Source organism: Garra rufa, chromosome 1 (assembly GCF_049309525.1).
Source record: "Garra rufa chromosome 1, GarRuf1.0, whole genome shotgun sequence".
NCBI lineage: Eukaryota > Metazoa > Chordata > Actinopteri > Cypriniformes > Cyprinidae > Garra > Garra rufa.
The window spans coordinates 82,766,267-82,782,424 of NC_133361.1; the positions used below are offsets into that span (position 1 = coordinate 82,766,267).

At 41.0% G+C, this 16,158-nt stretch overlaps 1 protein-coding gene across 1 annotated transcript in view; it reads right to left on the minus strand.

Moving 5' to 3' along the window:
- Positions 1-16,158, minus strand: part of LOC141339661 (uncharacterized) — a 353,139-nt gene that overhangs the window by 75,958 nt on the left and 261,023 nt on the right. The window contains 1 exon segment of the mRNA XM_073844972.1: positions 9,778-10,701. Coding sequence (XP_073701073.1) covers positions 9,778-10,701 — 924 coding nt within the window.

The following is a 16,158-nucleotide window of genomic DNA, read 5'->3' on the forward strand; positions in this document are numbered from 1 at the left end:
GTCAGGCAACGCTCCCAACGCATCTAGTGTGACGCATGTATGTTGAAGCTCGCAACGCTTGCTTTTTGGTGCGATCACACCGCACACGTCAGGCAACGCATCTAGTTTGCACACTTCCCCTGAATAAACAATGGCAAACTAGTAGGGAGCTGACATTTTGAAATCTTCTCATGACCATTTTTCGCTAGCTAACGAAATGGGAAATAATTACGTTGAGAAAAGATTTGATAACTTAGCCGACATCCCGATCTCTTCAGCGACCTTCATCCAAGCAAGTTCCTTTACATTCCTGTCTTTATACAACAACGAGGACGGATCATACAATTCTCTGCGATTGCAGACGGTTACAATGAGCAATATATATAGGCTATATATTATATATAATACAATTAAATTGAAAATGATTTTTTCTTTGCTCCCGCTTCATTCAAGATACGTGTGGTGATGTCGCTACAGTGAGACACTCTGATTGGTTGACGCACTGCGTCAAGTGCGTTAAGTCCGTCAAAAGTTCAGCTAGCTGAACTTCTGCGTTGCTTGCGTTTGCTGCGTTGACGCTTGAAACGCAGGTAACGCTTGAAAAGTTGACGAATCCAACGCACACAACGCAACGCAGAGCCTCTGACGGACTCAACCATAGATTTTACATGTAATCTGGCCGCAACTGATGCTTGACGTTTGGGGCGGTGTGAACGCAGTCTTTTTGCAGTGCAAAAAGTTGTTTTGCAGTGCTTTAACATTAATGTGATTTGTAGGTATAGCAGATACTACATTACAGATACAGAAACACCCCCAGACACACATTAATCTAATACTCACACATAACAATATAGTCCTATTCAAAATAAATTGTCCCCATTTGGGCCTTGATACAGCTTAGTTTTGATTTTATCAGCCGTTTCAGCACCAGAACAGCTTCCGGGTGGAAAATATTGACCTAAAATGGTCAAATTAGTTTGGGTTTGGGAAAACTATATCCATGTTCAGGAAAACAAATGGTTCCAATTATTTCAAATACAGTGTATCTAACACACCCAGAGCCCAAGTTGTGGCAAAATAGTTTTTGGAGAATCTGTAGTTACTGCCTTTTTCCTTGGTATGGTGCCACGTTTTTGGTAAGTCATACAAAGCAAGAATACAGTAACTGCAAAATAGTGGTAAAATATCAAATTAAAAATGAGGATTGATATGTACAAAGAATAAGCTAATATAAAGTAACAAAACAGCCACATGTTCAATAATCTACCTTCAACTACTTAGGCTGGATGACAGGATAACTTTAAAGTCATTTTTCTCAGTTCTGCACTCGGCGTAGTTACTGCCTTTTTGCTTTGTAGGGCAGTATATACAGCATCCAGAGTTGAATTCTTGGTGAAATACATCTTTAAATACATGTTGTTCAGTGATGTGTTAAAAATAACTAGCAAATGTGCTTAGAAAAAAAAATATGACCACAGTATCAACGTGCCTAATAATTATGCACACAGTGTATGTGATGTGTAATATGAATAAATGGGGTCAATTGATGTTAATAGAGAAAACTAACAAATATACACATTACAAATAAACAATACTTTTGTTTCTTTATGATCTTATAATAATCTTAAAACTATGCAGTACTTATATCTTGGTCCATTTTTGCAAATCCGCGTTCCACTTGTTGCAATGGTCTCAGCAAGACTCGCTTTCACCACCTGCTGGTGAAGCGGAAAGCAACAGGCGTCGATTTTGTATCGATGCTCAATTGCTCTTCTGCCATACCTGGATTAGTAACATCGAATTGCTTGGCGAATTTGAATCAGTGTATTTTTGGAAGCGAAATAATATGCACCGAAATGTCCTGTCAAGTATCAAAGGTTGTATTGAAATTATTTAGTATTGAAATTTTGAACACTGCAATTGTTAAAGGGATACTTCTCCCAAAAATGAAAATGTGATGTTTATCTGCTTACCCCCAGGGCATCCAAGATGTAGGTGACATTTTTTCCCTCAGAGAAACACAAAAGATTTTTGACGAAAACCGGTGCAGTCTGCCAGCCATATCATGGACGTGGATAAAAATCAAATTTTCATTTTTCATTTCACTATTCATTTAATGATCACATCTCCTCCCCTGTTGCAATTGTGAGCTACAAATACCCAGAGGAGATGGCATTTACGCTGGAATTCATACAGAAGTAAGCAACACATATGCCATGAAATGTTTATAAAGCATTTGGTTGTGTTGCTGTTTATTTAGTTGAAAATAATAAAGTATGTTGTAAGACACAGTTGATTTGACAAGCTCATATGACTTGCAAATAAAGACCATTGGAAATGTAAGCTAAGCAATTTCCACTGTTTAAATAGCAGTTGATTTAATTAGCTTAAAATACTGTATGATTGCTTTTCTATCTCCAATCTGCATTTTACTCTGTAGTTCAGTTTTATTCATATCCATTTCTTTTAGAGATTTCCTGGGAAGAAATCCTGAACGAGGGTTGAGATGAAGGCAACTAAGTGGCTACGCATTCCTCCAAGGCTCTTGCATGAACAGTTTTGGAAAACCATGAAGTATTTGAGCTTTTCAAATCTCAAAAAGGAACTTGGAGTAAACATGCAGATAAAGGTGGGAATAAACCTGGAGGCTGCATTCAGTAGTTTTCTCAAACTGGCACATGGTGAGAGGTATACTAAGAGTGTACAAACACTTGGAGCTCTGCGTCTCACATCATGTTTGCTCTTACTTTCTTAGTTTCACATTGAAATGTCAAGCATGAGTAAAACAAATCTTTGTTTCATATTTTCAAATGCTGTACAAGAAAGCATTGTTGCAGAACCATGCCAATTTAAGTTTAACATTAAGATAATTTTGCATGAATTACAGATTAGTCATCTAACTTAAAGAGAGAGTTAACCAAAAATATTATAAGAAAATTGTTAAATTACTCACCCTTATGTTGTTTCAAACCTGTAAAACTTTTGTTCATTTTTGGAACACAAATGGAGATCATTTTAATGAATTCTGAGTGCTTTCTGTCTCTCCATTGACAGCCAATGCAACTACCACTTTCAAGGCCCAGAAAGGTATAAAAACATCATTAAAGTATGGGACTCCAGTGGCCTAACATCAGTTTTAATGCTTTCTGTTCACAAAACATCTTCACTTTAGCATAGATGATAGATCCTGCACGTGTGTTGACACCATTTAAAAAAAAGGCACAAATGTGAGCTCAACTGCACAAAAAAAACAGGACCTTTAATATATGAGGAATGCATACGTTGTCCCTTTTTCTCTGCTTGTAAACAAGTACAGTACTTCTGGGATGGGTTACATTTTGTGAGAAAAAAGACAATTCGTTTTGTTTTCTTCCACAAATTTGCATCACTTCAAAAATTTGTTGTCAAGCCACTGGAGTCACATACTTGATGTCTTTATGCCTTTCTGGATCTTGAAAGAGGTAGTTGTGTAGGCTATCATTAGAGGGACAGAAAGCACTCAGATTTAATTTAAAATACTCTTCTTATTTTTGTTCTACAGATGAATGAAAGTCTAAAAAAATCTAATGAATGTCAAAACCTGCTATTGTAACTAATTACACGTACAAATTTGAATCAATATTTAGTTTATTTCTTTGTAAAAATAAGTTATATAATTACTAATAAACTAATAAACATATCACTAATTCAATGCATAGTAAAATATGGCCAAAAACACACATACCTATATATACTGTGGAAAACAAACTTATTTATAAAGCAGTATTTGTTTTAGAATGAACAAAACTATCATGCTGTAAAATTTTAAAGAAAATATTCTGTCAAATTATAAGGAAAATATCATGCTGTAAAATCATAACAAATGCATTCTCCTCTAAGTGGGCTCCACTTGAAAAAAGGCATGTGGCATCATTTACTGATGCTAGTGCATCGATTACTTGGTAATCTGTACCTTTCACTTGCAGCTCCCACACACCAAGTGTCATTCATTTTGTTTTTCTTGCAGGTTCTCAGCACTTAGCACGGTCTTCTTCTCTCCATCCGCTGCTGCTCCTGCCTGGGTTCCAGCTCACACCATCAGATGTGTGGCTTTTGCTCTCGTGTTCGAAATTCATTTTGTGAGTTGCATTATGAAGGCATTCTCTCATTTGTGCATTCCTTGAATATGATGGAAGCATTTACTGCAGCCAGGTTAAGGATATTGTAAAACACAGCCACTGGCCATCTACCCGTGGGTGCATTCACGGAGTATTTCCTTGAGTGATATCAATGTTATCTTGGATGCGTGTTCACCCGTCTCCCTGTCTGGATTTCCCTGTCTGAACTACCTTTTGTGGATTTTATTAAAGAACTTTTGTTTAATTCTCATTACCCCCGACCATGACAGACGCAACAATAATCAGGATTGGAATAGTTTCGTTCGTGCTTCAGCCACGCTACAATGAGGGGAACCCCAAAGTGTCATTACAGATGCAGTGTCTCCTTTCCTTTCTCGGGGAACAAGGGTTACAGTTGTAACCCAAAATGTTTTCCATGTTTGCAGGCCAATATTTAAATGAAATATGTAAAATGACAGCTATTCTCATCATTTACATTTTATTACACAACTTCCAGTCAGTCAGAATTGAGTATTCTGACAGACCATTGTTTAAATGTATGTAATAATAAACAAAAACAAAATAGTTTTAGGCTCAGCCTTAAGGTTAAGCTTTAGGTATCCGACGAACCCCTAAATTGCACTCCTCTATCCAAGGCTGCGAATAGAGCAAGCTCAGGTCGCAGCACCCCTAACCCACGGTCATCAGGACGCATCACAAGAGCATCGGCAAGCCAGTTGCGGACGAAATACACAAATCAAGTACTTGAGTAAAAGTACAGATACGTATAATACAATATTACTCCAGTAAAAGTACTCCTTTTTCAATTTTACTCGAATGAAAGTACAAAAGTACAAAAAATTTTGTTTACTTAAAAAAGTACTTAAGTATTTTGCAATTTTATATAGGCTACTGAATTTAATTTTATATTAGCATATATATATTTATAATCCTACTGTTCAAAAAGCCTTGGCTTTTCCCAAAATAACCACTAGCCTTTATGGAGCCAAGATATATTTTTGTTGTTGATATGGACTACTTTGACGAGAGTGGCGTAGTAATGTTCACTGTAATGCTTACATTGCGATGTACCTGAGAGAAAACTGATTTGACCATCTTATTTTCACCAGTAAGAAAAGTGTTTTAAAGCTTGTTTTGCAGAACGTCACAGTTATAAATGATATGGGAATAAGGCTTGAAGTTAGGAAGAACATTTTAAGGAAAATGTAATTATATTTTCATCATACTTTTCTTTTTTCTCAAACATTATCTGGGGTGTAAAAACACCCCTGGCCAAATGCCCCCAGAGGACATCACTTCCCACTATGATAATTACTGTAGTTACCATGTTCTGAACATCACATCTTTTCTTTTTCCCTCAGATGTAATCTGGCTCGGTGATTGATTATAAATATTTGACTTCATATCTGAAAATTACCTCAACTTAGCACCAGCAAGCTTGTTAGCTAGACAGTTAGCATCAGCTAACAATATATACTTATTTTCAGTATGGTTATAAATAAACATTCATATCTATCTACTAAGCTAGTTGATCCAAACAATATATAAATTATACTGTTAATAAACAATATAAAAACAGACGTCACATAGGGCTAAATGCGTAGCATTTTAATAAAATTGTTAAGGTCACAGCAGTGAGGAATATGAACGTGCGTGAGTTATTTTATTTAATCTGTGTTATTTTAATGTTTCGTTTTTTGACCTAAAACATTGAGACAGCGATGCTGATGTGTCTGCATTCAAACATTTCAGTGGGCTTAAATATATTACCCTTTATAACAGATTTAGTTCACAAACAACTGACAGTTACAATAATTAATCCTAAAACTCGACATTATAACTTACTTTTCGCAGCATCAGTCGCGCACGCACTCACAAGATCTCCCGGTTCTTATTTGTGAATCGCACTCGCTCTAAACAGCTCATTTGAATCAGTGAGTTGTCGACTCGAGAACAGCTGCAATTGGATCAGTCCAATTCGTGAATGAATTGTTTGGTGCAATTTGCGAAATGATTTAACAGGTTCATTGAAAAGAATCAGTTTGTTCATGAATCAGACACTGCTTCTACGTCTCGGGGCACGTGATATATTATAAGGAGTAATGACATGTTTTATGAAATGTAGTTAAGTAAAAAGTATGATCTTATGCTTTAGAATGTAGTGAAGTAAAAGTAAAAGTTACTTAAAATAAAACTACTCCAGTAAAATACAGATACTTGAAAAATTTACTTAAGTACAGTAACGAAGTAAAACTACTTCGTTACTGTCCATGTCCATCACTGCCGCCAGCTCCCGCTCTCCTCCCCTTTCAACGGAACGTCAGCAAGCTGATGACGTCAGCCCAATTTGCAGCCCATGCATCACCACACTCCTAACCCCCTCCCCTACCCATCCCAGTCCAGCGCAAACTTGTCTCCACTAACAGTGCAAGCCCCAGCGCCAGCTATTCCCGCTCTCCTTCCCTCTTATTCTTCTGCCTCAGAAGCCACTCATAGTGTGAGTATGCCACTGCCTTTGATACCAGCTATTCCCTCTCTCCTTCCCTCTGTTTTCCTCCACCCCAGGAATCACCCATAGCACGAGCATGCCTCCACTAATGGCGCCGTCTACATCACAATCTATTCCTCTCCTTCCCTCATTTTCTTCTGCCCCGGCTTTTTCGCATAAGGCCCATCAGCGTAGCAACCAAACATTTTAGGTAAAAAACACCTCATAACCCATCTTTCATCCTCACAGAATTCCCAGTTTCCGAGCATTAAGAGTCTCATCCCGCTCAAATAATTTTCTCTCCACTATCATGACATTGACCAAGTCATCACCCTGATCAAAGAAGCAGGTTGCAGTGCTTGGCTGGCCAAAGTTCACATTACCTCTGCCTTTAAAGTCATGCCCATCCACCCAGATGGCTGTAGAAGCAGCCCTAAATTCTTAGACACCCGTCAGAAGCAATTTGTTGAATCCTCTCCAATAATTACCATATATCTTATTTGATTCATCTTGCCCCCCGACTCCTTCCCAGCCGCACATTTCTCGACCCAAAAGCTTTTCCCCTCACCCAAGACAAAAGCGTAGGCCCTAGCACCTCCATCCAATTCTTTGGTATCAATTTGGATTCACAAAAATTTCAGGCATCATTACCAAAAGAAAAAAATTGATTAGACAATTCTGGTAGCCCCCACTCTCTCAATTACCCCTAGCTGTCCCAAACGCAAGCTGTTATCCATTTTAGGCCATCTGAATTTCACGATGCGCATCATCCCGCAAGGCCGCCCCTTCATCTCCCAGCTCTTCTCCCTTGCATCCTCCGCACACACTTTGGAAGACCAAATATTCCTAACTGATTCATGCCGCAACAAACTTATCCTATGCATAGCCTTCCTTAAGAATGGAATGGCTTATCCTTTTTCTACAACAACCTGCTTTTCTCACCAATTGATATACAGCTTTTTACCAACGCTGCCCCTTCCATCGGGTTTGGAGGTTTTCTCCAAGGCCATTGGCTCACCTCCACCTAACCTTCACCGGAGTTCTGACACTACATTTCCCAGCATCCCCGTACCTGGGACCCTGACTTCCGGTTCCGGGTCCTCCGGGTCATTTCCCCTTGTCGGCCATTTAAGAACTGTTTTGTGGGCGTTTCCCTCGCAAAGTTTTGTTTAGTTATGCTAGCAATCCTGAGTGCTCTTTTCTCGGACTGCTATCCTGTTGCCAACCGGACTGTTTATCGTGTGTGTGAACGTTTGCCACCTGCCTATTACCGACCCTCGCTCGTTGCACGGATTACCCCCTTTGATCGCCGCCCGCCTCAACCTATTGCCTTGACTATCGATTCCCCTTCCTGTTTGTTTTCACCACATCAGTCTGCCGTTGTCGACTACTGTTTGTTTACTTTGTCTACGTCAAAAAAGCTGTTGCAAATGGATCCAAAGCCTGCGGATCAGTTTATGCCATCATCACACCTACTTCCAACCCCAGTTCCTCCCTATTCAGAGCTGATATTCCCATAAACCACTCTTTGAGACCTCTCCTAGAAGCTTATCTTAATTCCATCCTTCAAGCCATTTCGCCCAGGACCCTTAAGTCTTACCTAACAGCATGGAAATGTTTTAAAACATTCCACTCTGCTTACAACCTGTCGTTCCCCGATTTTTCACTGCTGTCTATTATCTCATTTATCTCTTACCTCAACATCATCAAAAACCTCCAAATTGGCTCAATGAAAGGGTACCTAAGCGGGACCCAATTTTTTCCATAAACATCTGTATGGCTCACCTTCATCCAATATAACCAATTCCCAGATGTCCCTACTAATCAAAGGCATCCAAAAAAAACATCCCACTCGCCCGGACACCCGCCAAATTATAACCCTAAAAAAATCTGAACAATTCCATCTCCACCCTCCGTAAAGGCTACCAGTCCATTCACACCACCCGTACCCTAGATGCAATGTTTATCCTGGCTTTCTGCGGTTTCAGGATTTTCGGGAGGAGCTCACACGGATAATTAACACAGCCAATTCATCATTAGTAATCACACTCCCTATCCAATCAGCACGAGAAATAACCGAAGCAGCCCTACCTTCTTCATCTCCCATTTTTCAGCACCCTTCCACCACCCAGTCTCCTCACCTTCAGCCCGAGGGCAAGAGAAGTGCCCCGGGCTCGGGAATTTCTGCCGAGCTTGGAACCCTCTCCCGGACAGCACACCAGATACGCCTAACCTTTCCCTTAATTTATGATCCGTAAGAGTGAACTTGAGAAAGACTAAATTAAAGGTTGTATCAGCGATTTCAAGCCTGAAACATAAAGTGTCAAATTCAGCTGACCTTTCTTCACGATCCGCTCGCTGCCTGCCACATAAATCAGCTGTAAAAAAAAAAACGCGTCTCTCAGGTCAGCCTAGGGTCCGAGATTTGCCAAAAAAACAAAACAATCTGTGCTACCAACCTTTCCACAGCAAAACAAACAGTGTTCCAACCAATCACCGTCAGGGGGTTGGTGTTGTGGACTTTCGCTCCGCCTCCATCACATCCCTGCACCAGTACGAAAGTCCACAACACCAACCATATAATGATTACAGCCTTCCACAAAGCCGCAATGTTGGTGGTAGAAGACAGAAAGTAACTGATGTGTGTAAATTAAATCCATGCACACTGATGTTGAAATGCTTGAATCAAAAAACAGTGTGTTTCCCCCTTCAATTCATGGCATACAAATGTGAAGTTCTTAAATCGTAGACAGAGCAAACACATTGTCAACAGTCCATATTCTTTGCACATTTATGCATTAAGCTCAGTCCAATACAATATAGCTAGTTGACATGGTAAAGTGTACTATGGACAAAACACATTGGTTTAAAATGTAAATTAGAATTTCTATCATTGTAGGAGTCCTATATAGGATTCTTATTAGAATCCTTTAGGATTGTTTTGACAAGGGAACATTTTGCAGATTCTAAAAGGGGGATGTAAACTTTTGACCTCAGCTGTAACTGTGCATTCAACAATGTGGTTGCAGAGAAACAAAGAGGTGTGTATGTTTGTAGAGTAATTTACAACAGCTTTGATTGTGGCAAATCAAAATCAAGGACCGGAACTGTCCGTTCTAGACATTTTGCTTGAAACTCTGTCCATGGTAAGGGGATTTGTTAGGCTTCTCTTTATTGTGAATTTTCATGTGCCTGTCAAGGCTTCCTTTTTGACTGAAACTCTTTCCACACTGTTTGCATGTGTAAGGCTTCTCTCCAGTGTGACATCTCATGTGTCTGTTAAGGCATCTTTTTAGAGTGAAACTCTTTCCACACTGTTTGCATGTGTAAGGCTTCTCTCCAGTGTGAAATCTCATGTGTCTGTTAAGGTTTTCTCTTTCAGTGAAACTCTTTCCACACTGTTGGCATGTGTAAGGCTTCTATCCAGTGTGAAATCTCATGTGTCTGTTAAGGTTTGCTTTTTCAGTGAAACTCTTTCCACACTGTTTGCAGGTGTACGGCTTCTTTCCAGTGTGAACTCTCATGTGTCTGTTAAGGTCTCCTTTTTGATGGAAACTCTTTCCACACTGTTTGCATGTGTAAGGCTTCTCTCCAGTGTGTAATCTCATGTGTCTGTTAAGGTTTCCTTTATCAGTGAAACTCTTTCCACACTGTTTGCATGAGTAAGGCTTCTCTCCAGTGTGTAATCTCGTGTGTCTGTTAAGGTGTTCTTTTTCAGTGAAACTCTTTCCACACTGTTTGCATGTGTAAGGCTTCTCTCCAGTGTGAAATCTCATGTGTCTGTTAAGGTTTCCTTTATCAGTGAAACTCTTTCCACACTGTTTGCATGAGTAAGGCTTCTCTCCAGTGTGAAATCTTATGTGTCTGTTAAGGCTTCTTTTTTCAGTGAAACTCTTTCCACACTGTTGGCATGTGTAAGGCTTCTCTCCAGTGTGAATTATCATGTGACTTTTAAGGTGTGCTTGTTGTTTGAAACCCTTTTCACACTGTTTGCATGAATAAGGCTTCTCTCCAGTGTGAATTCTCATGTGTCTGGCAAGGCCTCCTTTTCCAGTGAAACTCTTTCCACACTGTTTGCATGTGTAAGGCTTCTCTCCAGTGTGAATTATCATGTGTCTGTTAAGGCTACATTTTTCAGTGAAATTCTTTCCACATTGTTTGCATGTGTAAGGCTTCTCTTCAGCGTGAATTTTCACATGCTTTTTAAGGCGTCTTTGTTGTTTGAAACTCCTTCCACACTGACAGCAAGTGAAAATACTCCTAGTTCCTGTCTTTTGAGCACTTTTTTGTTTAGAAGTCTTTTCAGACTCAAAAGAACAAAAAGATTTTTCTCCAGAAACAAAATTATGAAGATTCTCAAACTGATCTTTCTCTTCAGTTTCATTCAGTAGTTCTCTCTCCTTTTTCAGTGCTGTTAGGTCTAAGGTGGAAAAACAAAGAGATAAAAGTTAACCCCAGTTTAATGGCACAAAGCAATTAACATCACAACATGTAATGCATGTATGCTAGATCCTATTCCAGGGTCTCCAAACCTGATCCTGGTCGGCCAGTACCCTACAGAGATTAAGTTGGCTGTTATACATTTAATTAAATCTAGAAAATCTATATAGACTGATCTCAATTATTATATACTATTTTTATGTCTCCTAGGGGATAAAATTCAACAAATTTAGAGAGAGACTAGGAAAAAAGAAACTCCCCACTTAACCATCAGATGAAAAATTCATTACAAAATAATTCCTCCTGAGGTTTTATTAAGGGGGCAATTGTGTTAGCCAATCATAAAAGTTGGCTGTTACACTTGACCTTTCAAATGGAAAACACCAAAACAGACTGTCAGAGGATGAGAAATAGTGGACAACTGTCATCTCAAATCAAATCTCTCAAAAATCTTATTTAAAAAATGTAAAATCACTCAATTTTAAATGTTTATGTAAAAAACATTAGTAATATTATAATTACATCTCTAGAAACATAATATTAAATTAAATTAAACATGCAGCCGGAGCACTGGGAAACTCTGGCAACTAATGCTGCTAAACTAACCTGGTCCGGGACTTTCGGTTTGGTAATGCGGTGGTGAGACGCACGGTGTCTGCGCTCCGCGTTATTTCATTTAATATCTTAAGAATACACCTTATTTGATCAGCACATCAAACTTGTTGCACCTCATTTTTATTTTTGAAAGTCTACGCCGTCGGAATTTTCATTTAAAATGAGCAAGTCTACGGGGACAGGCGGTAAACAACAAGCTCACCATGATCGGGCCTGTCAAGAAAGCAGAAAAATGGCGGATAACGAATCCACATCTTCGCAGCTTACAATCGAATCCCTAGTTAAGGAGCTTGAAAGATTCAGAAAAGAGATGGGGAATTCGTTGCACTTTTAAACACTTCTCTGGAAACAATTCGGTCTTCAGTCGAATCATTCAGTGCGACCTTAACAGCACAGGCAGCGACGATCAACGAGATGGAAGCGGGCCTTTCAGAACACAGTGACCGAATAACTTAGCTTGAGCATGATGTAAAAGCTCTTCAGTTAAAACTGATAAACACCGAAAAGGAAAACACAGGCTCTTAAAGCTAATATAGAAGATTTGATATCTCGCTCGAAGTGGCAAAATGTACGACTTGTAGGTTTACCGGAGGACATTGAAGGAAAGAACCCAAGGGAGTATGTGTCTAACCTGCTTTCCGAGATTCTTGGCGATTGCCTAGCAGAACCACACGAGCTGGATCATGTCCACCACAGTCTCCAACCTAAACCTCGCGCAGACGAACCCCCACGGCTGTTGATAATCAGATTTCACCAATACATCATTAAGGAAACTGTCATGAGATAGTCTAAATCCCAAAAGGACATTTCCTACAAAGGCCACAAGATCAAGATGTTCAAGGACTTCAGCATAGGGTTTGCGAGGACACGAGCAGCGTTTAACAAGATCAAGCGCCTACTTTACAAGCAAGGAGTACGATTTGGAATGCTGTACACGGCTCACCTTCGAGTGAGCTATAATGGCGCGGAACGGTTCTTTGATTCTTCTGAGGCAGTGGATTCGTTTTCCCAAAAGAACTTTCTTTTAAAGGAAAGGAAAGGAAGTGAGGTGAGGCCAAGTATGGTGACCCATACTAGGAATTTGTGCTCTGCATTTAACCCATCCAAGTGCACACACACAGTAGTGAACACACACACACCGTGAACACACACCCGGAGCAGTGGGCAGCCATGGCTGCGGCGCCCGGGGAGCAGTTGGGGGAACGGTGCCTTGCTCAAGGGACTCACCTCAGTCGTGGTATTGAGGGTGGAGAGAGTGCTGTACATTCACTCCCACCACCTACAATCCCTGCCGGACCTGGGAATCGAACCTGCAACCTTTCAGTTACAAGTCCGACTCCCTAACCATTAGGCCACGGCTGCCCCCTAACTGACTTTGGCAATAATGGACTAATGTGCATTTCCATGATGAGCAGGTGAATTCTGCAGGTTTATGCTGCGGTTTTATACTGGGCCGTCAGTTAACGTCCAATATACGTAGACTTTTGAATGTAATCTTTACTCCATCCCGGTCTTCAAGACCAGAAATGGTTATCTCTCTCAATGCAGAGAAGGCCTTTGACCTGGTGGAGTGGGATTACTTATTCATGGTTTTACAAAAATCTGGATTCAGATCTAAATTCATCTCATGGATTCGTTAACTATATTCCACTCATTCAGCTTGCGTGAAAACAAACTCTGAAAAGTACCCTTATTTCTCGCTTTCTCGTGGCACCCGTCAAGGGTGTCCACTCTCACCTCTCCTTTTTGCTTTGGCTATAGAGCCTCTCTCTATAGCCTTTAAATCGTCTTCAGTGTGTTCAGGTATTTGTAGAGGGGGAACTTACAGACGGTGTGTTCCTCCCTGCCAACGCTTCATTGTTGGTGGGGATACACACAGTCTGTTTGTGGTCTGCTTGAGAGCGGAGCATGCACAGTCAGCCCTCGAGGGGTGAACGTCTTATGCTGCGTCTGCATCTGATTGGTTGCAGACTACGTTCAGAGCGTGCTTCGCCAATGGCGTTCCCCATAGCGTTCGACGCAGCGTCTTGTTCCCTCAGGGAACCAGGGTTACATACGTAACCTGAGACGTTCCCTGAGATAGAGAACGATCATCCTCTAGGGGGCGCTAAGGGGAACAATGTTATCTCTATCCTAGGTAGCAGATGGTCATAAGGTATCTGTGATGATACCTAAGTGTAGTTGGGCCCAAGGAGACCGGGGTTTTAAATCAACTCAAAAATGGAAACAACGTCTAGCACGTAACTTATACCATACAGGATTTTAGAAACGTGCACAAACACTTGCTATGCACTTATCACCCTTGCGGATTTTAGAAAGTGCCCAGAGACTAGTGTGCACACTTACCATAACATGGATTTGAAAAAGGTGTGCCAGAGAGGTCACACTCGACAGGGTTCCATATGCTTGTCACATGACGGGAAATACTAGGGTCAACCCTCACTGTGAGGGGAGCAATGCTGCACTCAATCAGCATAGGCAGTTTGGAATTTGCTAATCGACTGACGGTATTGCCATGGAGCTAGACTTGACCATCTTTCTAATAGCGGATATAGAGGAGGACAGGCCCTTAACCTAGAGAGACAGCGAGGAACTCCTGACCCGTCAAGAGGTGGCACTCTATAAGTGACCTTTCTGCAGAATGAGGAGCATGACATCATCCACAAGGCTTGAGAAGCAGGAATCAACCTGGAGATCAGAAAGGACAGGCTCCTAACCATGAGATACAGGGAAGAAAACCTAACTTGCCAGGGGGTGGTGCTCTAAGGGGACCCTTCTGCAAAATGGGGAGCATTACATCATCCACAAGGCTTGAGAAGTGGGAATCAACCTGGACATCAGAAAGGACAGGCTCCTAACCCTGAGGGACAGGGAGGAAAACCTGACCCACTAAGAGACGGCTCTCTATGAGGGACCCTTCCCGGAAAGGGGAGCACGCCCTATCCAGCAACCCTTCGCTCATATAGCTGCATAGAAACGGCAATCTCCCCTGCCCTGAGACTGAAGGGGGTACTTCCAAGGGGATTAGCCTTAACCAACCCTAAGTGGACTATGCTTCTGCCTCAACAGAAGCACAGGCTCCGCTCTGGCCAGATCCACAGAATCTGCAAGAGCAAGAAGTCTGAGAAACTGGCACTCGCTGAAGACTTACCCTGAAAGACATAAGCTTAGCATAGTACACAGGCCCCAAACAACAGTTAATAGCTAGACTAGGCTTGCCACGATAGACGGTGTTGACGGTGTTACCGGTTTTAAGACGCAACACCGGTGACATCACTTTTCCACCGTGACACCGTCTCCACTTTTTTTTTTTTTTTCCGAAACGAAAGTATTCGTTTTTTATTAAATATTTATTTGAATTGAATGGAAAATATCATTCTAAATAATGTACTTAAGACGAGAGCATGCAATATAATTAAAAACTGAACATAGCTACAATGCGTCATATTTCATTTATCACGTGAGGAGTTTGCGCTTATAATAAACAGCGTAAAAGTTAAGCATGTTTGTCCGAGGCCCGGGGCACTCCCCCTGCCCAGGGAGAGGGATGTTGAAAACAAGAGATGATGAAGGTAAGACTGCTTGGATATTTAAAGGGATTCTCTTGTAGTGCTTGGATACGGAGTGTGATTGCTGATGGTGAATTGGCCGTGTTAATTATCTGTGCGAGGAGTCGAATTTACAGAAACAGAATGGCGGACGATTTAGTGTCCAAAAGCACCTTTTTGGCAATATTTTGGGTTCAAAGTTTTTTTTTTTGTTTTTTTTTTTTGTAGTTTCGTTGTCGTCCATTAAAACAATTGACGCCGAATTGCCAAATCCCGCAAAAGTGAAAGTATAATACGCACGCTATTTAAAAGCAGAAAAAAAAGAGCAAACCCCCACCCCCACGGTGATACCGGTATTACCGGTGTTGTCACGTGCCGATTAACCGGTGGGGAAATTTCCTCATCGTCACAACCCTAAGCTAGACAATAGCTAAGTATATGGATCATACTCACTTAGATGGTATGAGGTCAGGGTATTCCCACAGGAGCTAAATACAATCTGCCCATGCGACAGATTTTGCCAGGAATCAAGCAAAAACAGAGCCGCTGCCGTCACGAATGCATTGTTAATACCATGAAAGGGTGAACACACTTATGCAAAATCGGGAGAACAGTAAAGACTCACCTCCCTCCTTTGCGGATGCATCAGGAAGAGCACATTAATTCCCTCGAGAGCTGAAAACACTGCTACTCACCACACTCACATACCCTGCAAGCTCGTGAAAACAGCTATGAGTAGCGTGCCTCTCGCAAGAAATAAGCAATGAATGCAACGATTGCATTTCACTCCCTCGAGAGCTGATTTTGCTTACTCCTCACCACATACACAGCTCGAGCCATATGAAAGCTGCGGGTATCAGAGCGTGCCTTTTTCACAAGAAACAAGGAATGAATGCAATGATCACAAACTCAATTCTCTGCATAAACTCCCTCGGGAGCAGAAAACGTTGACTCTTCACCACACGTCACA